The 26,897-nt window shown below is 39.2% G+C and overlaps 1 protein-coding gene across 1 annotated transcript in view; it reads left to right on the forward strand.

The window, feature by feature from the left end:
* Nucleotides 1-26,897, forward strand: part of ryr3 (ryanodine receptor 3) — a 173,101-nt gene that overhangs the window by 85,439 nt on the left and 60,765 nt on the right. The window contains exons 36-46 of the mRNA XM_030128736.1: nt 496-722; nt 1,987-2,199; nt 4,292-4,901; nt 5,483-5,683; nt 14,896-14,998; nt 15,153-15,287; nt 20,596-20,869; nt 20,977-21,091; nt 22,863-22,995; nt 24,565-24,668; nt 26,200-26,335. Of these exons, the coding sequence (XP_029984596.1) occupies nt 496-722; nt 1,987-2,199; nt 4,292-4,901; nt 5,483-5,683; nt 14,896-14,998; nt 15,153-15,287; nt 20,596-20,869; nt 20,977-21,091; nt 22,863-22,995; nt 24,565-24,668; nt 26,200-26,335 (2,251 nt within the window). The remainder of the gene's footprint in view (nt 1-495; nt 723-1,986; nt 2,200-4,291; nt 4,902-5,482; nt 5,684-14,895; nt 14,999-15,152; nt 15,288-20,595; nt 20,870-20,976; nt 21,092-22,862; nt 22,996-24,564; nt 24,669-26,199; nt 26,336-26,897) is intronic.

Genomic DNA, 26,897 nt, shown 5'->3' on the forward strand with positions numbered 1-26,897 from the left:
ACTCAATCACAGTAACATGAGTAAATGTAATTCATTACTTTCCACCTCTGGTAGTTATTGATTGTTGATTGATTGTGTAGTTGATGAACAAAAATGATTCTTTTAATCAATATCCTCCTGAGATCCAGCAATGCATGTTTGTCCTCTGTCGTGGACAAGAGTTTCACAGCTTTACTTTAAAAAATAAACAAAAAAAAACAAGCTCTACACTGCAAAGGACATTCCATGAAAAATGCATTTCATAAAAATGTTGTATCATGCTGTTTCCATTATTTCATGTAAACTAGCGAAAACTTCTACTTTCCTGGGTCTCAGGAGGATACGGCAAAAAGGTTTGCTTTCTTGAGATCCTAACCCTAACAGAAAAATAAAAGTCAAATCATTTATTAAAGTCTCTTTGTTCCCTTTTGCTCTAAAACAAAAAAAAAAGAGAATCCAATCTTGCTAGAAAAACCAAAAATTAACCTCTGTATTGTCGTCTTTTCTCTGCTGCAGGATGCCATGCCGCTCTCATCTGCCATATTTAAAAGCGAGCACAGAAACCCGGTGCCTCAGTGTCCGCCACGGTTGGATGTTCAGACCATCGTGGCTGTGCTGTGGAGCCGAATGCCGAACACCTTCCTCAATGTGGAGACGGCTCGAGTCAGCGAGAGACACGGTTGGGTGGTCCAGTGTCTGGAGCCTCTGCAGATGATGGCTGTACATATTCCAGAGGAGAACAGGTCTGAATCAGGAATTATGTATTAAAAGAATAGGAGCTGAAGAGAAATATCTAAAGTAATACTGTAAAGGTTTTACCCAGACATCCAGGGTTTATACGCTGTAAGAAATTAACTGTTAGCAGTGCTGGATTCATGCCTGCACTTTGTTGTCTACTTGTAAATGTTCTTGCATGCAACGACAAAATGATGCGCTCTTCCTTTAAGAGCAGAACTTTGAATCATAAAATATGGTGTCAAATTTTTTTCAATGATCAATTCTAAGGATTAATGCATTCACTGTTTGAAAACAGTGTGTATATTTCCAGCTAAAGCATTCTGTAATCATGCTGATGGGAGCATATCTTAATACTGATATCAGCTAGTTTTGACTGTGGTTCCAGTTTGTATCAGACAGAGATGTTTGGCTGTGACTAGAAGTTAGATAGTTAGCTGTATCTGCCTAAACACTCACTTGACAAATATCACACATGGTATTTACCTAGTCTCATATTACAGAAACAGTGGAACTGGAACTTTTTGTTGTAAAAGTGGAATTCTGACCATATATTATATACATAGATGTGGACAGAGCTACTGTGACATGACCTGGTGTAAAGACAAATAAATGCAAATCTATGGCAGCCCTTCTTTTTTGGAGCAGGATCTAGCAGCTGTCAATGGTTTTACACCCTAAAATTCTTGGATATTGGCTTCAATTTCAAGCCACAGTCATTGCCTAGTGATTTTGACAAAAGTGTTAGCATCTTTTTCAATACTGTGTAATGTTTTTGGGGATATTAAGTTGCATATACAAGTCAAACTGAAATATTTTGATAATTGTTTTTCATGACTCCAGTCTTTCAAATGTGTGAATTTTCTGCCTTTTCTTAAAACAAACTTAAGAAAATAGCACAATAATTTGGAAGTTTGGACAAAACATGCTTTGTGATGGTGAGCTTTGAAAATATTTTCGGTGACTTTTCTTAATATTAGTGTGTGTGAGACCGTTGGAAACCATTCATGCCGTCGGTCAGGGTTGTAAAATTACAATCCAGAGAGGTTTTTTAGGCTCATTGCCAGCAGTAGAGCAATTTGACAGAACAATCAGCAAACAACTCGACTGTATATTTATGTTGTACATGCATTTAGCCACCACTTCACCTTCTCAAATGCTTAGAATCTCATCAGCCATGCAGTCAGTTAGTGTATCCCCTGAACCTGAACCAGTCTAGCACCAATCTTTGACTATTCCCTTTCCTTTCTCTTCTCTTTTTCTGTTTTCCAGGTGTTTGGACATCCTGGAGTTATCTGAGCTTGAAGACTTGAGGAAGTTCCACTACCACACGTTGAAGCTGTACTGTGCCCTCTGTGCCCTGGGAAACACCCGTGTGGCTCATGCCCTCTGCAGTCATCTGGACCAATCACAGCTCCTCTACACCATCGACAACCAGTATCTGTCTGGCATGTTGAGGGAGGGCTTCTACAATGTCCTCATGAGGTGTGTTTGGAGAACATTAATGTCTAAAATTAAAGACTCAAAGATAGTACCAGCAGTATAAACTGTACAATAGGCTGATATGATTTGGCAATACTGACACTACAACATACACATTATGCCTTCCTGCTGTTTTGATCTTTGGCCTATTTGTTTGTAACTGAGAGACAAAGAAATAAAAGTGGTGTGGAGAGGTGAAATAAATGCAGCTGTTACCGATACAAAGTGATCCTTTGCAGGTAGAGCTGCAGGCATTATACCATCGGATTCAGAAAATCGAACATGGATTAACGACTGACCATTAAATTCAATACGATTTAAGTGTGAGGCTGAAAGAAAGGCAGACAAGAACGCTAATGCCTTTTTTATGTATATTTCAGTGCACTTGAACATCTCTTTTCTTCTCTTTACGTCCATAAATTCTTAAATTAACCATAGGCATTAATATTACCAGCTGGTATTTCCACAATTCCTGACTCTATTAAAACCGTCATATAGCTAAACAGCCACTGGCAACCAAAAGCATCTACTGATCTAAAATCTTTAAGTACTTTACATCCACTACTCTTATGAATACATTAAAATAATTCAGGTAAAATGCAGGTATCCAACTGCATCAGATCCCATTTGGACATTCAGAGGCTCCAAAGTGAACATGGAAACACCATCTTCTGTAGCATTGATTCACTAATATAACCCCATGTAATCAGACAAATGACAGTGGTTGTACAGACTTGTTTTTACATTCACTTAGTGATGTTTAGTTTCAAAAGCCACTTTTGCTTTAGTTTTCTCTGTTTTGATATAATGACTTATGAACTGAGTGAATAAGCTCTATTATGGACATGGGTGCTTCTATGAAACTGGTCCCTAAAACAGGAAATGGGGGCTAAAAATTCAAACCAGATGTAGACTAATGTTATGAAGCAAGTCTGCAAGCACTTTGGGTTTATTTTAAAAATAAATATTTACTGAGATAAAAGAGAAGCAGTTTTTCAGATAAAACACATTTATACTTTTTTATATTATTTTTTATACAAAAATCCACATGTAATATTGTGAAAAGGACAGGAAAATTACACTCTACAATTTTTTTTAATATCTTTTTATTCTCTCACAGGTACATTTTTGGAATTGAACTAATTATGCAAGGCAGAGTGTTTCACAAAAATGACAGCTGTTGCAAAATCCCTCATGATTTATTTGTGTTTAAATGGACAGGTTCGATGTGTAATGCCAGTGGACACAATGGGTTACACGCGAAACCTAGAATGAGACTGCTGCTTCATGAAAAACCCACCCTAGATGAGAAAAACCACTAGGATCGACAAATTTAACACAGTGTCTTTATTTATAGCGGTATATAAGACCATTTCCAGCAATGTTTTCCAGATCAAATGCACTGACACCTAGGTAGCTTTTCATGTCCCAATTTTGGTCCTAATTTTGGTCCCAATATTTTATCAAAAATTCATTCATTTTGGGATGGCTCAGAGCAAGAGTATATTTTTTTTCATTTCTCTGAGGTCATCATTCGGTACGTCCTGGGGGGGAAATATGTTTAAATTTCTATTTTATTATTGGGTCTAAAAAGCTGGTAAAGTGCCAGGTACGAAACTGAACCCAGTTTCATAGAAGTACTCACATCTATAAGCAATAAATGAAATATTGGAAAACAGCTGTTTTTCAATGAAAAATAAAATGTGCAGAGGGTAATATTGTAATAAATAGTGGTAAATCAATTAAGATAGGTTAAATGTAGAGGAAAAATTAACTTGGAAGTCCCCACAAAAATAGTTTTAGGTCTTTAAGGGTTAAAATTGGATAGATTTTGCTGAGGAGTTTAGATGCAATATGTAGATAGTGCACTACATCTCAGTACTTGACAGGTAATCACAGTCTATGGAAGTGATCAACAACTATGTCGCCTCCCACAGATTTATTATGGAAATTCTGTGCTGTGAGTAGGTTGATAACTTCCTGAATGTTAATCTCACTCTGGGAGGTTGTTGTTAACCTGGACCTAAAATAGGTTTAATGACAAATGCATCCAGAGGTCTGTAATGACTGAGCTGTTTTTTCTTCTTATTACCAGTATCCATCTTGAGACAGCAAAGGAGGCACGTCTTATGATGAACAACGAGTTTATTATCCCAGTGACGGACGAGACGCGCTCCATCAAGCTGTTTCCTGATGAGTCAAAGAAGCATTCGCTGCCCGGCGTCGGCCTGAGCACCTCCCTCAAACCTCGCGTCAACTTCTCCCCCGTGGGCATCATCAGCATGAAGCGCCAGCAGTACATCTACAGCCCCCAGATCCCGCTGGGCGTGCTGAAGGAGAAGGCCATCAGCATGCTCACGGAGGCCGTGCAGGGCGGAGGCACCCACATCCGAGACCCGGTGGGTGGCAGCGTGGAATACCAGTTCGTCCCCATCCTCAAACTGATCGGAACACTGTTGATTATGGGAGTCCTGACCAGTGACGAGGTCCGACTGATCCTCCTCCTGATCGACCCCAATGTGTTCGGCGAGGCGAAGGAGGCCGAGGAGGCAAAGGGGGATGAGGTTGCTGTGGCAGGGGAGAAGGAGGAAGTAAGCAAGAATGAGGAGAAGGCCGTGGAGGCAGGAGAGGAGGAGACGAAGGAGAGTAAAGCTCCAGTGAAGGGTCTGTTGGAGAAGTCACTGCCAGAGTCTGTCAAACGCCAGGTGAGGAAAACCAAAGCGTGCACGCACACACACACACACACACACACACACACCAGTGATGAAACATGAGATTAAAAATAACTGCAAAAACTAAGTCCATCAATTTAGCTGTCAGGTTTTTAATTGCATTCATATTTTATCCATCTTATTTCCGTTCATGATTTCGTACACTATTCCTCATTTGTCAACTTTTTATGAATTATCCTGATCTGAAAAGTGACTGCATGAGAGCAAAGAAAAGTGCGGTAGCTGCAGAATACTAATTTCCTCATCATTGACCCTGTTAACATGCACACAAAAAATCAGATGATTGTCTGATTTCTGGAGTTATCAGATTTTTATGGTCACGTAAACAGCTCAATGAGAAACATTAAGCCGATAAAGATAACTTTAATCTGTGCATGACTGAGATACAGGCTTTGACATCTGACATGTCTCGCTAGAACTTAATAAATTTTGGTCAATTTATTAAAAAAAACAGATGAGAGAATGATCACTTTTATCCTAAATTTAGATTTCTGCTAAATTAACCTCTTCGAATGACTTTTACGAGGTGAATCTTGATTTTCTTTTCCTTTCAGATGTGCGAGCTGCTGCACTACTTCTGTGACTGTGAGCTGAAGCACCGCATTGAGTCCATTGTCTCCTTCTCCGATAGCTTTGTGTCCAAGCTGCAGTTCAACCAAAAATTCCGCTACAATGAACTGATGCTGGCGCTCAACATGTCCGCCGCTGTTACCGCCAAGAAGACCAAAGAGTTCCGTTCCCCCCCGCAGGAGCAGGTACTCCTCTGGACAAAGAAATACTTTACTTCATGTTTGAGATCTAGTTTATGTTTGAGGTATTATATTGTTGCTGTTGGGTGGAAACCTCGTGAGACCATTTTTGGTCTTTTTTGGTTTTTTGTCATAAAACGATTCTATTGGTCAGTCTTCACGTTAGCCTGATGTTTTTAGAAATATTTAACCAATGATAAGTGTTGAAAACGGCTTATATCTCCATCTCTTAACTTCATTAATTTATTTAGAATATACATAGTTTTCCAGTTGATTGAAATATAACCATTTTGGTCATAAGAGGTTTCCACCTGACAGTGACAATACACTGGAACAAACCTGTAAATGAGCACTCTAGGCCTGCTGAAAAAACCACCCCAAAAACAATCAATCAACAACCTTTTACTGAAACACTGTAAGAAAAATAGACCTTTTATGTTTCTCATGGTGCCTCTTACTTTTTTTATCGTTCCTTTGACCATATGTTTTGTAAATTAAGACTTAAGTGAGTTGATTGTGCGCTGAGAGTTAATGTCTGGAAGATTACAAAAGAGCTGGTATTGATCCCAAGGGTGAAATGTGAGTATTTAACTCTGCACAAGACTCACATTTTTAGGTCAGCTGTAAACATTGCACTTTTTTAGAAAAGAAGCAAAATCTAAGAACTCAGACATGTAAGATGTTTGAAAAAAACTAGTTTCACCCCTTAGTATCATAGGTGGAATCTCTAGAAGTACATTTTTATGCATTTACATTTTATCTAACGCTATACTCTATTCCTGTGCAGGGAATGCGTCTGGCATATATACTGTCATTCTGAAATAGGGGTAAAAGCCCCTAGATCATGGGTGTCAAACATATGGCCTGCGGGCCAAAATCAGCCCACCAAAGGTTTCGATCTCACCTGTGGACTGAATTTGTGAAATGTGTTACGCCCCGGCCTAGGGGTTCACCAGGGCGAACATAATAGGCTCAACTTTTGTCCCCTCCCAGCTCCCAAGCACACACGTCAGTCAAAAACTAAGATTCACAATATTTATTATTACTACTTTTGTTTTAACAACTAAGGAAGGGTTAGGGGAGGGAGCGGCTAAAACAACAAACAAAATATCTGTAGAGTTTAAACTAACTTTCCTAATCCAAAATAAATGCAAGAAATAAAATACAGAAAACTTACCTAACTATCTAACCAAAAACAGGAGAAAATGGGAAAACAAAAGAGCCGACCTCCCCTACCAGAAAAAGGTTCGATTTAACAAAAACTATTTACAAATACAAACAATTGGAGTTTTCCACGAGCACGAAGACTGATGGTCACACACACACGAACACAGGGTTGGGAGCTGACAGGAGGCAAGAGCGAGCGAGGACAGAAGTTCCAGGGCCATTTTTAAAGGGCTGGGCAATCATGATCCACCAATCAGCAACCTGCAATAGACAGACACAAAAGGGCACAGCACACCTACAGGACGGGGGAGAGCACACACACTAAACAGAAAACACATACATATACATAAAAATAGATAAATTATGACCCAGGGTCATAACACCCCCCCACCTAAGTTTAAACATTTCCGCCCCTAAGGAAATGTTTAAAACCTAAAACCCAGAACAGAAAAGGGCTTCCATGGATTTAAATAAGTCCTAACAAACAGGGAACTAATCAAATTAAAGGGAGGAGCTGGCTAAGTTGGCCAAAAGGTACAGCTGTTGCAGTCTATGACCGATTGCACTTTCGCCACCAGGCGGCGCATCTGCCGCAGCCGCACCCGGCTCCTCAGATAGGTGGCAACGGCTTTTCCTTGGATACCTTTGGCTGGGTGGAAAAGTAATGCAGCCCCCTCTAACCTAAGATAAACTCCTCTCGGTGTTTTTGAGTTTTTCAACTGGGCACACGGAACTGAAACACACTGTCCACTCAAACAGTCCTCCTCAGGACTATAAGACGGGGTGGACACCCTCTGAACAGGGGTGACGCAGGACAACGGGGCCATGGCTGTCCTATCTGCGCCATCTGCAACATAAGACCTCAACATATTCACCTGGAAAACACACTTTTTCCTGCTATCTGGTTTTTCAATAACATAATTGGTGTCACTCACTTTACACTCCTCATAAGGACCAGAAAACCTTGTGTAAAAACTTAAACCAACAATAAATAAAACAAGAAACAGATCACCTGGCTGAAACAGGCGCTTACGCGCACTCTTACAATGCTGTTTCAACATAGGTTTGGCAGCAGAGAGAGACTGATGGGCCGTCTCACAAGCAGTGGGTAACCGCTGTCTGAATGAACTGACATGGCCCAGCTCAAATGGTTCAGTAGTAGCTGGGACCGGATATAAAGGAGCTGGGGGAATGGCCTGGTTATGCTTCTCACACACTTGACCCACGGAACAAGAACGACAGAATTGAACATCTACATGCAAGTTATCTACATCTGGTTTTATATCAGTACACACAGTTTTATTCAACTCAGAATGAGGGCTGTTCGATTCGCACGGCGCGCACAAAAAGGAGTCTGACAGATCCGGCAGATCACCCAGCCGGCGAGCCTGGGCACGCGTTACGGCGCACACCGGAAAAACGGTTGGATCACCGACGGCAGTGGAATTACCCTCGTCAGCAACGGGGCAGTCGGTTACTTCAAGTACGGCAGGAAAAACTTTTTGACCGGCCAAATCATTCCCGAGGATCAGATCAACCCCTGCCACGGGCAGCTGATCACGCACACCTACGCGCACGGTACCAGAGACCAGTGGACAGGTGAGTACAACAGAGTGCAGCGGCGTGCGGAAAACACTCAGTTTTATTCCCCACACCAACAAATCAGAACCACAGTAGGATTTATCTGAGAACGGCACCACGCCGCGGCGGACCACAGAATACTTCGCACCGGTATCTCTTAAAATGGTGATGGGAACCTGGTCCCCCTCACCCAACGACAAAAAACCATGTGAAATAAAAGGACGGAACTCATCATCAAAAATAGGTTTTTCACATTTTGCCGGTTTTGTGGAAGACGCAGATTTACACTGTATTAAACCTACAGCAGAGGGATTTCTGGTTTTCGTTTGCTCTTTTTTCTTTAAAACCGGACAAACCGCAATCAGGTGGCCTGGCTGCCGACAGTAAAAACACTCCCGGCTCTCACCACCTTCAGACACAAACGCACGCCGGGCGTTCTTAGGAGAACGCACCCGTTCACCATCAGAAGCCTCACGGCGCACCGGAGTCATAAAGACACTTTTATGGGTCAAAGCAAACTCATCTGCGAGAACAGCAGCTTCAGAAAGTGACCCAACCTTCTGCTCATTCAGATACACAACTATGCGCTCCGGCAAACGCTGTTTAAATTCCTCTAAAAGGACGAGTTCTCGCAGCTGCGCAAAATCTGTAACTTTATTGGAGTGACACCATTTGTCAAACAAAACACCTTTTTCCCGCGCAAACTCCACATATGTCTGGTCAGGGGTTTTTACACACTTTCTAAATTTTTGCCGGTAAGCCTCCGGCACCAACTCATAAGCACGGAGAACAGTGGCTTTAACAACCTCATAATCCAAACTCTGTTCAACTGTTAGTGAGGAACACACCTCTTGCGCCTTCCCGGTCAACTTACACTGGAGCAGCAGAGACCAAACATCTTTTGGCCAATTCAGGGTGCCTGCGATGCGCTCAAAAGCACTGAAATAACAATCCACCTCCGCCTCTCTGAACGGAGGCACCAGTGCTATATGCCGGCTCACATCGAAGCTGTCACGGGGAGAGTGTGGGGCTGTGTGTTGGACAGGTGAGTGGGGAGTAACAGGCTGACGTTCCAGCTCCAGGGCTTTCACCCTGAGGAGCATGGCCTCCAGCTCTTTGTGTCTCACCTCTACCTCCTTTATGCGCAGAGTCAGTCGGAGTTCTTCCGCCGACATCCTCTGCACAACCGGAGGTTCCGCTAATGCGGTGGGCGACGACGGCTGAGGATCACGGAGCTCCTCCTCCACGTCACCAGCTCCTGCTGTCAACACACCCCTCCCCCCAAGCTTCTCAATGAGGAGCTGCCTCAGCTCCTCCTTCCTAACATTAGTTGGAAGCGGCACACCAAAACGAGTGGAAATGAGCATTAAATCCACCTTCCTACAAGCGTCTAACCGCTCCAGTGTAGGACACGCAGCAAACGCTTCCAAATCGAAATCCATTACACCCAGAAAAACGACAGACCAGAAATATGTACAAAAATACTCACCAAAACTTACCCGGAAAAATCACACACTCACAAAAACACGCGGGAAAAATTGGACGAGCCCCCAAATTAAATATATACTGTCATTCTGAAATAGGGGTAAAAGCCCCTAGATCATGGGTGTCAAACATATGGCCTGCGGGCCAAAATCAGCCCACCAAAGGTTTCGATCTCACCTGTGGACTGAATTTGTGAAATGTAAAAATTACACTAGAGATATTAACAGTCAAGGGTGTCAAACTCATTTTAGTTCCGAACTCCAAAATTTTAACAATATTCTGCCTGTTACTAAATGTTTTGTGCCTTTTGTAGATCTGATCTGTAATGCACATGTACAGTCACGGAAAAAATATTAGACCATCAAGTCATCAAAAACAATGGTTATGCAATCAAGTACTAACTCTTGTGTGTATCATGTGACTAAAACAGACAAAAAGGAAAACATGGAATGCCCAAAAGCACTGTTTTTGGCAGTACAATGCCATAGCTATTGATGTAAGAACTTGAATGATTTTGGTTATTATCAAGAAAATATGGAAAATGGATAGATATCAGCTTTCAAATTAAACTCTTATGAGCTATTTTGTTTGTTATCATTATATTTGTCCAAACAAATGTACCTTTAGTTGCACCAGGCATTAAAATTAACAAGAAATTGAAGAAAGCAAAGGTGGTGTAATAATTTTTTCCGCAAGTGTATAAATGTTAATTTGAGGTATACTTTTGTTAAAATTGGACTTACTTTTCTTAAGAAATTTCAGTTGTTTCACCTTATACACCTTTTTCTTTTTGTGAAAGACTAGTCTGTAAATGCAAATATTTCAATACATTTTCTAGTTTTTTCACTAAAACAAAAATTTGGAGTCGTCATTATTTATAGGTTATAATGCTATTATTTTACTGGTTCAGCCCGCTTGAGATCAAATTGGGCTGAATGTGGCCCCTGAACTAGAATGAGTTTGACACCCTTGCCTGTGATTGTATGTCTTTAAACAGATCACAGTCCTTTGTGGCTTAGTGCAGGACCACAATGCCAGCAGTTGTTGCAAAATAGTATCAGGCAAGTTGCTTTGCTCAAACATGTTTTGGTATTAAAATTATTAGATCCCTCTAAAGGAAAATTACGTGTCAAAACTCACCATTTTCAGCCTGTAATTACAGCTCAGTCTTTCCTTCATGTAGATAGCAGATGGAACAAGACTGACAATCCTTCTACTGAGTGACTCTTTGCATGTTATTCCCACATTTCATCCTGTGACATAAACTACTGCACTACCTTTCCAAGGCAAATATTATACTTTTCACTCCACTGCATTTATCTGACAGCTTAAGTTACTTTTCAAATTACATTTTTTCATCGCCTTCCTGCCTTGTGATAACTATGTAAAGCCATGTTCACAAGCGGATTAATACTACCTGTGAACCTCAGGTGAATTTTAACAATTTCAAAGGTCATCTATGATCTAAATGTGAATCTCTTATGTCTCTAATTTGCAAAAATTCCACTGCAAATTGCTTCTGCTTTTCCAGCCAATACTGGGGTCCCGTGATATTATTAACACGCGAGTTGATATGTCTACTGTGGTGGGATTTGCAGCAGTTTTTATTTCTTCTTCACATTTATCCACCCAGTTTTCTGTTTGAAAACAATGGAGGGGTGGGCTGGTGATGATAAATGAAAATTTTAAGTGTTTTGGTTGGAAATTCAGAAGGGTCATGTCACAATATGGCGTAGACTTTTACTGAAGAGCAAAGTTAAATCCTTCAGAAGGGTGGCAACAGATAAGATGGATGACATGTCTAACCATTACAGTGAGGGCATTTTTTTTTCTGTCTTTAAGTGATGAATCTTCCCTTGTCATTAGAACTGGGGGATAATGTCAGTAAGTTCTGTAAAAAACAGACTTTGCTAATCCATCTTCCATATAATAATGCACGTTCTGTGTCCGTCCGATGTCTGCTCGATGTGTGATCGATGTTGCAGCACAGGAGGGCGTAAGGGTACAATGCTGCTGTTGCACCACGAGAGGGCGCTATCGCACAATGGCACCATGGGTACAATGCCGCTAGTCCTATAAATCCACCACATGAAATTAATATGTTTTCCTAATTGTATCTTAAAGGATACAATTTTGCTTTTTTAAATGGAATTATGCATTTTAAAACCTTTCCCTGTGGTCTACATAAACTGTAAATGCTATGTTTGGGTCTGAATTCTTCATTAATTCAACTCCACAGGCCCATCTTCAACCTTGTTTCTGAGTAATGACACCAGAAAGGTCATTTTGAGCTCTGGGCCTTTAAATGCACATGAGCCACTTCACACCCCGCCCCCTCCAGGTTGTTGGCTACTGCTGACAATTATCGCATACTTGGAAAAATGTTTGTCTGAAGTCTTGACCTTATATGTGCAAATGTCGTGACGTAACTAGTTACAAAACGTAACAAATTAAGCAGGAATTGAAACGGGTTGTAGAAATCCACTTGATTTATGCTGGAATGAATATAAAGATAGCTTTGCAGCACCTGGAGGGTTCACATTCAAAATTTTTGAACTATTAGGGTCCCCAAATACACAAATAAATGTACCAAAGACTAATAACAGTGGGTTTAGCAAAATATGACCCCTTTTAAGGTAAGCAAATCTTTGGATTAACCAGAAAGTGCATTTTTATGAAGTTTCATGAGCTCATGAAAGGTTTGTTTAGAGATATAAACATGTGATGATCTTAGAATATGATAACTTTCACACATGTACTTTAGTAAGGTTTGCTGTATCTGCTTCTTGTATGTAAATATTTTCAGGGTATGGTACCAGCTCTGCTGAGAAACCTAAATCCTTCTCAGACCAAAATATCCCTCTTTGCCGTCACAACACATGTTGAAGCAATTGGCCTCTTTTACTTGGTGAGGTCAGACCTGAGTGTTCTTGTCCTTTGCCATAGTTCAGAGCTGGTTCTGCACAGTGTAAACCTTATTGTTCATTCACATGTACTGTCCATGAAATCCCCAATTTCATTAGATTTTGATTAATAGCTTTTTGACCCAAATTTAAAAAAAAAGAAGCCCTGCTAACAGCTAAGAAAATGTGCTTACTCTATTAAAGCCCAACATACTGAATAGGAATGTACATTTCACCATGTCTAGTATCTTTTGCTCATTTAAAATGCCAACCTCTCAGATGGATTGTACAAGCATAAGCAGAAGAAACATTAATGCAGCTGAGGTTATGTACTAGATGGTGCTATCCATCATTTGGTTATTCATTACAAGACAAACTAAACTGATCTTGCTTTCGTTCCCCTTCACCCTACATGCTTTCAGTGCTTTTATAACCGCATCAGCATACTTGACTGCCAGGGGCTCAGATCGCTGTACCTAATGACGAAGCTCCGTTTAACACCCATTTCTCTCAGAGTGGAGAGGCGGTATATCATTATTCTTTTACTCTGTTGCCAGAAAGAAATCAGAGTTGCTGTATTATTGCTTGTATTCAGGTTGTCTGCTTTTGTGCTGAATAGAGCAGTTGCATAAAAAAACAGAAATGTGCTAAAGAGCGGGCCGGAATTTTAGATCTGTGGTTACAGTCTTAGTATGACTATATAAGTATTGGTGGCCAGCAGCAGGTGTGAGCTGTAAGCAACATTCTCCCAGATCTCTGTCCATTCTTCACATGGTTTATTAAAAAGGACTGCCAGAAATAGGCATCAAAATACCTTGAACTGGACTCTGCATTTGCTTAGCCTGAGGAAGCAGACCATTTATATTTAGTCAGTTTTACACCACACAGCAGATTCACAGATTTATTTCGGTCGACTTATCGTTTCGCCTATTTTTATGTCATGGGATGAAGGTGTGCATCACAGGCTTCAATCTGCACATGTCACTAGATTTGACGTGAAAGGCTTCAGGCTATTATTGTCTGCATTGATCAGACAGATACCATCTACAAAAGCCTGTGTAAGAGCTCTGCAGGAGACAACATTAGTGGTTCTCCTGAGTGGGACTTGGAATAATAATAATGTCACCATCTCCCTTGTTTGTCTACTGCTCTTTGCTATTCTGTGCTTTGTCTATTTATTTTTTTAAGATGGTCCTTTGCTTACTTCCCTTCCCTACTTTGGCCATGTTTTTTTGTTTTTTTTAAAATGAATTTTAGATGTAAAATGATAAACAAAGGAAAGGCATACACACCTGAAAACCAAGGACTACAGACACTGCAAATAGTTGCACAAAAAACAAAAATTAAAGTTAACAATGCAGGTAAAAACACAACATTGGTAGCCTCTTAAACCCAACTGCCCCCATCAGCCATAGTTCCACCTGTGTTGTCATGGTAATGCAATGCAACATAGCAATATACTTATACTATATATTCACATAACCAGAAGAACATCAGCTCAACAAAACCAACCAATTCACAAAAAAATACCTGGCTTTCATCATTCCCCTGATGAAGGCCAGCAGGCTGAAATGCACTGGGGCTCAGTAAGGTCCATTGAGACATGCCATAATTAAGAAAGGCATTTTAAAATTATAAGAGAGCGCCTTGGTTTTTGTATTTTTTGTGCATTGACAGTCTCTTCACCAAAGAGCACCTCTTTTACCATTTTCATTACTGACTGGAGGTCCATGAAGCGTTCCTCTTTACCATCTTTTCAAAACCAAGCAATTCTTAGAAAACAGAACACAACTCAAACAACAAGCACTTAAATGGGCGAATATCTAAAACAAGCTAGTAGTCTGAGAGCAGTGTAAGCCATGAATAATTTAATACAACAACAGAACAATGTGACAAATTTTGCAGCGCTAAGCTAACACTAAGCAGATCCACCTGCACAACTACCGATAAAACTCACTGAACAAGACAAAGATGAATGAATATGAATGACGCTTCCACTATCGGCTAATCCATTGTTTTGTGTTACACTGGAAACAAATGGCCTAGGGTTCAACTTAAGTCATGTGTTGTTATTTTCTGTAGATCAACATCCTGTTGAATTTCAGTGCTGGGGAGGACTGCCCCTGCCCGGAGGAAATCCAAGATGAACTCAATGCCTTCCACGAAGAACTGCGACTGCACTGTGGTAGTCCACTGCCTCCTCACTACATATTTTTATAAATACGGTTGCTGATTTGCAATTATGCAGCATGTTTACACATCAGTCCACCAGATTCTGCACACTTCAACTCTTGACATACTATTCTAATTTTCTGACAGAAATGTGCGTCCTCTTGCAGGAATCCCAGTGGAGGAGGAAGAGGAAGAGCAGGATACCTCAATAAAAGGCCGACTGCTGGCTCTGCTCTACAAGATCAAGGGTCCGCCTCAGAAGCAAGAAGAGGAACCAACTGAGAAGGAACAGGCTGATCCCAGTAAGTAACTCTGAGAAACCAGAGGGAAATGTCCCATTAACCTAAAAGCCTGCTTAAGGGTTAGTTACTGAAAACATCCCAACGTAGCATTTAATCTCTCAAGTATCTGCGGGTGACAGGCAGGTTCACTGCATAGATGCAAGGTAAGCATTTACCATGACATCAAATTGCAATCCAATATACAGTACTGTAAGATGAGTGAGAAAACATTAAGGAACAGATTTATGGAACAGCATAAATTAGCATAAAGTGGCAATCCAAAAAAAAAAACACTGATGGGAGTGTCCAGGTCTTTGCTGATATACTAACAATGCACTGATGTATGAACACGTTTATTGACCAACACAATCAGTCAACTAAGAGTAGCGCAAATTTACAGTGCGATATCATGTTTTTCTCACTTGAAAATGCTGTGGTGATTCTAATGCTAAAATAGGCACAGGTTGTTACTGTATTCAGAAAAACCTAGCTATTCATCTTTTCATGGTCATCAAATATGACCCATTTGGACGTTCAGAGGCTCTGTAGTTACCATGGTAACACTGTCATCTTCTACAACATTGATTCACCAGTAAAACCCATGGAGTTGGATCAATGACAGTGGATGGACACACTGGGTTTATGTTCAGTTAATGAGAGATTTTATTGAAAGTCACTTTTTTCTCAAGTTTCCTCTGTTTATGATATAATAATCCTCAATTTCAGTCTGATCTTTTATGAACATCTACATAATCAGTGAATTAAGTATAACAAAATGCATGATTTATGCTGAAACAGTGCAAAACACAAGTGATAACATTGCAATAAATGGTGATAAATCACTTCAGAAAGGGTAAATTTAGAGGAAAAAATCAAATGGGAACTGCCACAAAAGTAGCACTGGATCTTTATGGGTTAATTACTTGGCTATGATTTACCTCAATGGCTGGTGTTGATTATGTTTGGAAATCCACCAGTATTTTTCTGCTAGTGGTTGCTTAACATAAACTTAAACCCATGACAGTTTTACAAAGTGTCCAAGGCACCATTTTGGTTGGTTGCTGTTCAATAAATCCCACACCTCCATTTTTATTTGAAACAAAGTCAGCATTTTCTGTAGCCTAAGGAGTGGGATTTGCCACATTTGGGGATAAATGTAATAAATGTGATGCATCACTGCATTCCATGCAAATCAGCATCTTAATCAACATTTCGTTCCAGCCCTGTTGTTATGCATAACAGTGATAATACAAACACTAGAACGGAACAGTTATCCATTATCATGTATACAGAACAGACAATATTATCCAGCTTTTAATTTTACAAAGTCCTTGCTGAGCTATTGTCATTAATATCTGTGAATATCCTCTTCTACTGCACTTTTCTGAAACGGTGCTACATGTTCAGCCTCAAAAAACAGAAAACTAATGGACAGCCCTTATGAATTTTAATGCCTCATTCAGGACTCCCTTACCTAACTGTATTATTGAAAAGCTTCACTAGTGGACAGATGTGATTCAGCATGGTTCACGTAGACTTCCACCACCTCTTTTATATCATGTTTTAAGATCGTATTGAATGAAGCAGCTCCTTTTTCAATATTCGCTGTCATATCTCTAAAGTCATTAAAATACTCTGACACTTCAATACCTGTGGGGTTAGTTAAATTAATCTAATTTCATGTATCCACCTTTTAATGTTTTTTTTTTTGTCAGTGAGTCCTGCTCTTCTATATGAAAGGTGATATTTGTGTTGGCTGGAAACCTTTAAACCTGAACCTAAATACTGTATTGTGCTTAATATGTCCACTTGCCTCTATTCCTGCGTAAAATTTAAGTCTCTGTGGGTCTATTTATGTACTATTTAAGTACAATGCTTGAATTGGAAAGATGAGATCAAGATGTTTTGGAGGATGCTCTTAAAGTAGTTAATAAATTTTGCGGTAAACACAGATTGATTCTGTACAAAACTGTGTATCTTATCCACCTCATAAAAGCTAGACTCTAAGATTTATAGAGATGTGAGCCCGGCTTGTGAAGAACCCCACCAAGCATCAGTGAGTCATGTGCATATGTTTCAGTCTTTTTCTGACTTACAATCTTACTGGGGGGAAATATTTAGCTCATTGTCACGGGTCTTTATTAAATGGTTTGAACCTTACACCATGACTGCAGTCTTCAGTTTATGCCCACCTGCAGTTCCACCATCCTCTTTAGAGAAGCCTTCACAGCCTTTGTCACTTGCCACTGGCCATATGTCTGATACTGCTCAAGTGGAAATTTCCTAGTCCTTCCTCACATCCTGTTTGGCTTCAGGAAGTCCTTTACCTTGCTAACTAGATAGGATCATATCTTTTGTATGAGTAAAAAAGCTAGATATTTTATATGTCTCTGAATAATTGATCCAGTTATTAGTAGTAATTTTTCATTAACTGACACTAGACCAGCCTCTATTCTCATTGATTTTAGTTTTTCGTGTCTATTGTGCCAGAGAGTTGTAGTTTGATATAATCAGTGTGGTTCCTTTTTTTTTTTTTTTTTTTTTTTTTTTTTTTTTGTAAGGTTGTTATCTCGATATCCCATTGATCTGTATATTTTGGTTCTTGACTATAGTATTGGAAAAAAGTTTTTGGAGACCCATAAAATTTTACACAATCTCAAATATTGTCATGAAATATTTGTGGAAAAAGGCAGCAAATTATTTTTATGTTTGTTAATAAGAAGAAATAACAAAACTAAATTCTTGACCGTTTCAACATTTCATGCTTTGGATGTGTTTCATGATCTTGCTGAAACATCCAATTTTGACCTCGATGGAACAGAGCACGTGCAGAAAGAGGCATGTGGGTTTGGTGAATGGAACAATACTTGGGTTGAGTAAATGACTTAAGAGTGATTCTTATTGCAATACACCACAAATGCATAGGGTGTCCAAAAACTTTTTTCCCACCACTGTATGTGCAGTTCCTATAAAAAGATTTTTTTTTTTTTTTGGGGGGTGGGGGGATGTTGGTGAATTGAAAATGGAAAAAAGTTGGTCAAAAAAGGTCCTATAAAGCTTTTAACCATTTAACAATGGCAGTCTCTCTGGCGCTGCGTTTTGCACTTCACATCATTAACTCCTGATCTATTTCTGCTATCCACAAAATTCAAACAGCATTGTCAGAAAGCTGAGATCCTCAGCTTTCCGACACTATATAAATCCTTTACAGCAGCAACATGGGACTGTATTACAAGTAGAAAGGAACTGTTTCAGAGACTTCCACAAAGGCTAAAAAACACCTGGAAATAACAAAAACTGAATGTTCAAGACCAAAAAGCATGTTTGCGTAGATGTAAAATAGTTGAAAGATTTCTCTGCAATCTCAAAAAGTTTCATTATGAACATTTACAATTTTTTCTGATAATAAAAATGGTCGACTTTTCAGTTGTCTGTTTTTTTTTTCCTTTTTTTATGAAAACGCACTGTTTTAAGTGTTTATTTTTTATAATAACGATAATTAATGGCCTGATGAAAGTTAAGTTCTTCCTTAAAACAAAGGTGGAAAAGAATTCACAAAAATACATTTCTGATACTTTTATTGCAAAGAAACTATAAAGACACCTACGCGGCTTGTTATAATGGCAGTTTAATGTAATTGTCTGATACTTGTAGATGTTCATTTATGCTTAATAAGCAGAATTCAGGGTTTTTATGCTGGATAAGATAGCTGCGGCTGTAATGAGATGAATAACATTCCACCATGGTCATTTGCAGATTAGTTTGCAGACAGGGTTCTTTTTGTGTTCGTGATGACTCCCATGTGATGAAGTGTTGGAGAATATGCAGAGCAGATGTGACGCTGCGAGACATTCACCTTCAGGGCCGCTGCCTCCATCTCTCTGTGTCTGTCTGGGCTCTCATTAGGATTCTGCTCGGATCTGACCCTCTGTTTGCTACAGATGTTGGACTGTTTGACTTAAACACTCAAGGTTCAGCGATAGCTTTAGAATAATAATGTTATCTTTTGGGAGAATGCGTGAATCACGTTGAGCTGCTGCCTTTGAATTCCTCACTCTGGGTCACTGAGTTCCTCTGTAGTTTAGCCCTGTTTGGTTGTAAGTTGTCATGTGTAAGATTAAAGTTGTATGAGATGTCAAAATGTAATACAAAGCCTCCTTCAGACTTCACAGCTCTGTTAGTAATCTGCCCTGTGTGGCTACACTTTAATTTTCATCTGTGTCATTTTTCTACTGTGCTCACTTTTAGCTTGGTGCAGTTTTCCTAGTGTGTTCTGCTATAAATGTTGATGAAATACACAAGGCTTCACACATTCTTCTTTTCCTTTTAATGGAAAAACTTTTTAAGCTCTCTAGGGAAGTGCTTTCAGCTATATATTTACACTCCTCAGATCCATTCTCAGGTGCTTTAAAGTTTTTACCCCAGAGTAATTTAAGAGACTTTTAAACATAATACAAGTTCAGAGTATATATTTTAGTTTTTAGGAGCAGTTGGTGATGTAGCAGCTACAACTGTGGTTTGCACATGTGACAGATTTTGCTCTACGTTACTCGTCTTTGTAGTTAAATTACTGTAGTTGTGCTTGGAAGAAGAAGCTTCTGTTTAAATCAGAGAAGAATAAGGAAAAAAACTATACATTTGCATCAGAATTTAAAGTCTGGAAGCTGTGTTTTGTTTTTTTGTTTGTTTTTTTTTACTGTCTAAAAATCTTGTTTTGAGTATCTTTATGGGAATTTGGCAGTTGTAACATTTATGGATGATTTTATAAAGTTTGAAGCAATGGAGACTTCCAAATAAATGTTTCTTTACATTTAACCTTTCCCAAATGATTTGTCACTCTTTATCATAATATTATACTCTACATTTTGTATTTTTCAGTGGAAATGTGTTATTTTCCTGCAATTAATTTACTTATCATGTAGATGTTCATAAAAGCTCAGTATAAATTCAAAAGCTATTATATAAAATCAGAGAAAAATTAAGAAAAAGTGAATTTTTCAGCAAAATATATGTGTAAATGAACATACGTTTATGACCAATGTCATTTGTCAAATATATGGGTTTTACTGTTGAATTAATTACCAGAAAATGACTGTGTTTCCACGTTCACTATAGAACTTCTAAACATCAAATGTGTCATATCCGATCTCTGATGATGATGAATAGCTGAGAAACTGCATTTTACCTAAATTATTTCAAAGTATTGGTAGGATTAGTGGTTTCTGTTTAGGTCTTAAATCTGTCTGTAGTGCTGCAGCAGCCAAAATCAAAGCAACACTGTGTCAAATTTGGCATTCGTCTACCTCTACCAGATTATTTCTCATTTCAGCCAACCTAAAGGAACTGATCTCCCAGACCATAACCAGTTGGGCCCAGGAGTCTCACATCCAGGACCCAGAGCTGGTCAGAGTGATGTTCAGCCTCCTGAGGCGACAGTATGACGGCATTGGAGAGCTGCTCCGGGCTATGAAGAAGTCATACACCATCAGCGCTGCGTCTGTGCAGGATGCTATTAATCTGTTGGCGTCTTTGGGCCAGATCCGGTCTTTACTGTCAGTACGTATGGGCAACGAGGAGGAGAAACTCATGATCGATGGACTTGGGTAAGAAAACTACAAAGAAAACAGAAACGCAGCAATGTCTCTATAAATTGCTTTGTAGTAATAAATGACACATCATAACTTTTGCGATCCCTTTTTCGTGTTTCTAGCGACATCATGAACAATAAAGTTTTCTACCAGCATCCGAACCTGATGAGAGTGCTGGGCATGCACGAGACGGTCATGGAGGTCATGGTCAATGTGCTGGGAGGAGACAAGTCCCAGGTATCTCTGAATCCATTTACTGGGATTATCTGCATTCACTGTAATACATTTTCCATTACCACGAAAGCAAACTGTAGGCAACACACACATATCACATTCAGCTCCTCATAGGTTTAGTTTATGGAGGTTTTCATACCTGAAAGTCCAAATCAACCTATGTTGTTTTGAACTGCAGACATCTGATCTGGTTTGTTTTGGTTTCACACTTCACACATTTTTATTTTATTTTATTTTTTATTTTACTTTTGCAATTAAAAAAGTACTTGTGCATGAGACAACCCAAGAACTTATAAAATTACACCCAAATAAGTATAAACAAGACAATAGCCAAAGAAGGTGCAAATGAGTGGTAATAAATGAAAAGATGAAGAAAACCATTGGAGGTGTTGGTGTAGGTTTGGTACTTTTTGAGTATGTATGGATGTCAAATTGACATTGATTGTAAATACATGAATGCAGACATGTACACAACTTGGAGTTCACATCAGTACAACAAATTTTTGATTTTGCAAGAACTCTAAAGAATGTTGTATGACATACCATCCCTACATGGACTGATGTGGATCTGATTGTGGCATGTTGTGTTCATTCAACAGGAGGTATTTTGTGTCTGAATGGAGCAAAATTAATAGACAGAAGCATACACATCTTTATCTTCAGGAGGTATTGCCTGCCTCTCTGTCAGAAAATGTTTTTAAAAGTTTTGTTAGTTTCTATCAAAACTTTCTTGTCTTCTCCCCAAGTGCCACCATGAGCCATTTTTCTTTTTTGTGATTCTTTTTTGTTTAGTGTCTGACAATAAGCCACAGTACCCTCTTGTATTCTGTCCAAAAATCTTGAACCACCGTTGTGATTCAGGCTGAGACTAAAGTTCATCTTTTTGGTCTGGGACTACTACATCTAAAACAAGTGCACTGAGAGAAGCAAAAGTGTTAAAACTTCATCCGTCGTACACTGATGAATGTCATGCTAAGAGGTTGAAGTAAGCCAAGAGCAACAACTTAATACCCAGTAAAACCACAAGTGTAATGGAGAGGGTAAGGCAGTAAACCAGGCCTGGGAGGGCATGAGAGGGGTTAGAGGGATACCTCTCTGCTTGTCCTTTTTGGGCAGTGCTGACAGAAGCTGGAAGAGATGGGTGTGATTTAATGCCACAGCCAGTGCCAAGCGTGAATCGAACCTCAGACAGACAGGCCTCAGGGAGACATTCAGGCCTTCGCATCTGACTCTCACAGTCTGATCACGTAGTCTTGGGCATAAATTCCAGACCAGTTTACTGCCACTTGATATGTGTAGTTCTATTACAGTGCCATATAAAGTGGCAGTAAGCATGGCCTGTAAGCGTACGTCACAATTTTAATATTTATGCCTTTATTATCTTCATATTTCATAACTTTTCAGGTTAGAAAGTAAAAATTGTTTTAATTTTCAAGAGTTTTTAAAAGTGGAGGAAGATGAATATCCTTCTTTTTTTCTCAAAGATTCTGTCAAAATGTACTCTGGCATGAGCAAAAATTGCTTCACCCATCTGGACTGGAGACTAAACCCATCATAAAACTTACATAATGAAAATGCATACGATGAAGGTGAAATAGTTTTGAACTCAGAGTTGCAGCAAAGCTTAGATGATTAAACAGCCACTGGACATATGCAAATTGATCAAAATCCACTGCTACTGAGGTTGGCTTGATAAGATTTTCAAAACCATTAAAGTGGAACATAAGAAGTTTAAATTTTGTTCTAAAAACTAAATGTGTGACTTTGTCCACAGGAAATTGCCTTCCCAAAGATGGTCGCCAGCTGTTGTCGCTTCTTGTGCTACTTCTGCCGTATCAGCCGCCAAAATCAGAAAGCCATGTTTGACCACCTGAGTTATCTGCTGGAGAACAGCAGCGTCGGACTGGGTAAGTAGAACCAGACTGATCCGGAGAATCTGAGGCAAAACTAGATGTATAAAAATACGAGGAATAGCTATAAACAAAGGGGAACAGAGAGAAGTTGAGGTATGAGACAGGTAGGAGAAGTTGAAGGGTATAGAAGCAGAAAACATAATAATAGGGAACCTTAATGGGATATTGTGACATTTTCCATTAGTTGAAGTTTTTGAGGAGACTTAGACATGCCCCTTTGCTGCCCTCAAAACAATACGAAATGTTAACTGAAATCAATAAGCGCCGGTTTCTGGAAGAGTTTTCCAACCAATTAAAGTAGAGACACAAAGTTATCACCCGTATTATGACAAGTGGCTGGTGGAAATAACAGCCTCTAATTCAAAATGTCAAAGTATCAGTTTTAAATGAAACAGGCAGAGGAGGAGGCAGACAGAGGGACACACAGGGAGGGAGGGAAGGTTTGGGGTTATTTAGTCATGCAGTGTAGGACTGATGAGTCACTGAGCTTCAGCTGCTGTAAACCAAAGCACCTGTCTGTAAAATAAAGACGATCGACAACCTCAAACATATTATATCTGCTGACGTAGGCAGTATAAGCAAGAAATGGTGTCTGTGAGGCATGAGAAATGTTATTGTGCACGAAGGATATAGTCACAATTTTAACAGATTTGTCTTGTAACTGTGAATAAATATGCTCAAAATATGACGTAACATTTATTGTTTAGTCACAGCCATCATTTATTTTTTCATCTTTATCCTGACCTTAGAATATCGACATTTTCCTTAAGTTCAGAGCCTTTTTCCCCCATCATTTAATAAAAGCACTCATAAGATCAAGATCACACATATTAGTCTGTAAGTTCATAATATTGTCACCTTCTTCGAGTGATTGTATAAATAACTAATTTTTTCAGATTTTTCAGGAAACACAAAAAACTAGAATTTGCATATTTGATAATTTAGGCAAAAAAAGGAGAATAAAAAGGAAAAAAAAGGGACTTGGGGACTATTTCAGGAAGGTGACTATATGTGTCTTGTCTGTTTCTTTATTTTGCAATAGTAATTATATTAATTTATTGATTTATTTTGCACATGCATAACATTGATCAAAGACATAATAAAACAGTAAAGGTGCTGGGAGAGGCAGAAAGGCGAAAATGGCTTATTGTAAAGCCTCCGCCTTATAAATACATAAACATTATAAAAGTTATGAGACTACCATAGTCCATACACATTCAGAATTCATTAAAAAAGAAAGAGAATAAAAAAATATATATATCATATTTTGATATTCTCTTTCTTTTTTAATGAATTCTGACTGTGTATGTATTTGTATTTCCCCAGCCTGTAAAGCCATGCGTGGTTAATATTCACCCACATAATCGTTGTATTATTCATTAACCTTTGTCTATAGCTCAGATTTCGACTGGAACTGATGTCTTTAAGCTGCTATGCTGTGGTAGAAAACAGAAAAGAAAATGAAGCTTACGTATGCAGACAGACTGCCCCCTGTTGTTTAGTAGTAGGCAAGTATAAGTATTGGCTTTGACACTGATGCTGTGTGTGTATGTGTGTGTTTAGCATCTGAGGCTATGCGAGGCTCCACTCCATTGGATGTGGCAGCTTCCTCTGTGATGGACAACAACGGCCTGGCTCTGGCCTTAGAGGAGCCGGATCTGGAGAAGGTTTGTTCAGCATTAAAATGAAAACAACATGACACAAAAATACCTGCAAAGTAACTGAGGGATAAAACAGTCAGTCAGTCTGTTTGGGTGTCTAACTTATTGACATCTATTTATAGTTTGCAGAAATGTAAAAGTAATTAACTATTTCTAATGGTAAAACTGACTTTATATGCCATCACAGAAACTATTAAACTGTTTAGCTCGGCCTTCCACGCTGAGGCCAGTGGTCTGGAGGCCGATAGGATTACCACTCAATGTTTATTCTGTTCATTAAAGCTGCTTACCCCTAGCTGTTTTTTTATTAGAGCAGCGAAATCAGTCACATGATACTTGATTCAGTGTTAAATGGCTATTCCGGGCCTTATGAAACCAGCAAAGTGAAGTCAAATTACTCATGACCTGCTAAAATGGCATTAATTAGAGAACCAGATAGTTTGTGGGAAGACTACATGTAAGTTTAATTAAATATGCTGAAGAGGCTTGTCGTCAAACACATAGGACAATCAGGTGAAATTAGTCTCGGGGGACATTTTATTAAACTCCACTTCCACTGAGTTGTAGTACAAATGATTAGATTCTTAATTTTAATCAAGACTGTTTTTAGCTTTTGTTTTAACTGTCTCTTATTCTTGATTTAATTTCTTTATTTTTTTTATCTTTTCTGCATTTTCCTTTTGTTTAATGTTTTATTCTGCTATTGTCCTGGTGTTAGTCTATGATTTTAATGCAATTTTATTAGGGCTGTCAAAATTAACATGTTAACATGGATTAATCCATCATCATGATTAATTTGAATAAAAATTGTTGCACAATTAACCCATGTACAGCGCAGAATGACTGTGAACGTCTCTGGCAATGCATTTTTGGCAGTTTGTAGAGTTACCGTCACGCATGCGCAAATGGGCAGTTAATCTTGTAGTGACAGGCAGCATAACCAACCCATAAAGATGGAAGATACTAAACAGCACATTGGCCCTCTGGTTGGAAGTATGAGTACAAAAAAAACCAAGATAGAATAGTTGTTTCAACAGTTGTTTTGTTGAAACTGTTGAACGTGTTTAATAAACACGTTAAGTGCATATATATTCCCTTCCTTCTTGAGTCTGTTTGCTCTTGCAAAATGGACCATGATTAATATAGATTAAAAATTAATGATACTGAATTGTGATTAATCAAAATTAATCCACAGCAACCCTGTGATTAATCTGGTTAAAGATTGTAATTGTTTGACAGCACTAAATGTTATGTGTTTCTGTGCCTTTGGAAAGCACTTTGAATAGCCTTGTGTATGACTGGTGCTATACAGAAAATTTTGCCTTGCCTTGCCTAAAAAATAAGTCAGATAGGAATAGAAACATCATGCCACACAGGTTTTTGTCAGTGAAAAATGAAATGTGACTTTGTGCCACTTGAACACGCTGCCTCAGCAAATGCTTTCAAGACCACACAGTTACTGAACTGATAGTCAAACCGACAGAGTGTTCCTGTGTAATTCCCAGAGGAGAAACTAAATGGTGGTGCGTGTGTGCAGGTGGTGACATACCTGGCAGGCTGCGGTCTTCAGAGCTGTGCCATGCTGGTTGCTAAGGGTTACCCCGACCTGGGCTGGAACCCCATCGAGGGAGAGCGCTACCTGTCCTTCCTGAGGTTCGCCGTCTTCTGCAACGGTAAATTTCCTTTCACGATGATCAAATGGAATATGTTCTGCTTATGTGGTGACAACAGAGTAGATGAAAAGCCACGATATTGACACAAAACTTAAGTCAGAGATGCACCAGTGACTGGAACTGGCAGATTTATTCCAGACACATCCTCTTCTTTGCTGTGAAACGTATAATGATTCACATCATGCACACAGCGGGACAGACTGCAACATCACAGCCGCAAACACACACTAACATGCCATCAAAGTAGAAGCCATTCTGTGAGTGATGGAGACGCAAAGAGCCACATTATTAGAGGTGACTCGCCAGTGAATTGAAAATCACATGTCTCTGCAGCAGTGGCACCAGGCTGCTAAACTGAGCAATGAGTAATCACTCTATCTGCCACCGCTCTGCCAGTAACATGTGAGATAAAGCTTGATATACTGCAGCTCTTTTACAGTCGGATTTCATCTCTGTCATGTTACACGGAGGTCTTTATTTTGACGATTTGTTTCAGTGAGCGAAAGGTGGTCCTGGAAAAAGAAACAGGAAATAAAGTTATTGAATAGTCGGTGTGTTAATA

This window comes from Sphaeramia orbicularis, chromosome 24, assembly GCF_902148855.1.
Source record: "Sphaeramia orbicularis chromosome 24, fSphaOr1.1, whole genome shotgun sequence".
Classification (NCBI taxonomy): Eukaryota; Metazoa; Chordata; class Actinopteri; order Kurtiformes; family Apogonidae; genus Sphaeramia; species Sphaeramia orbicularis.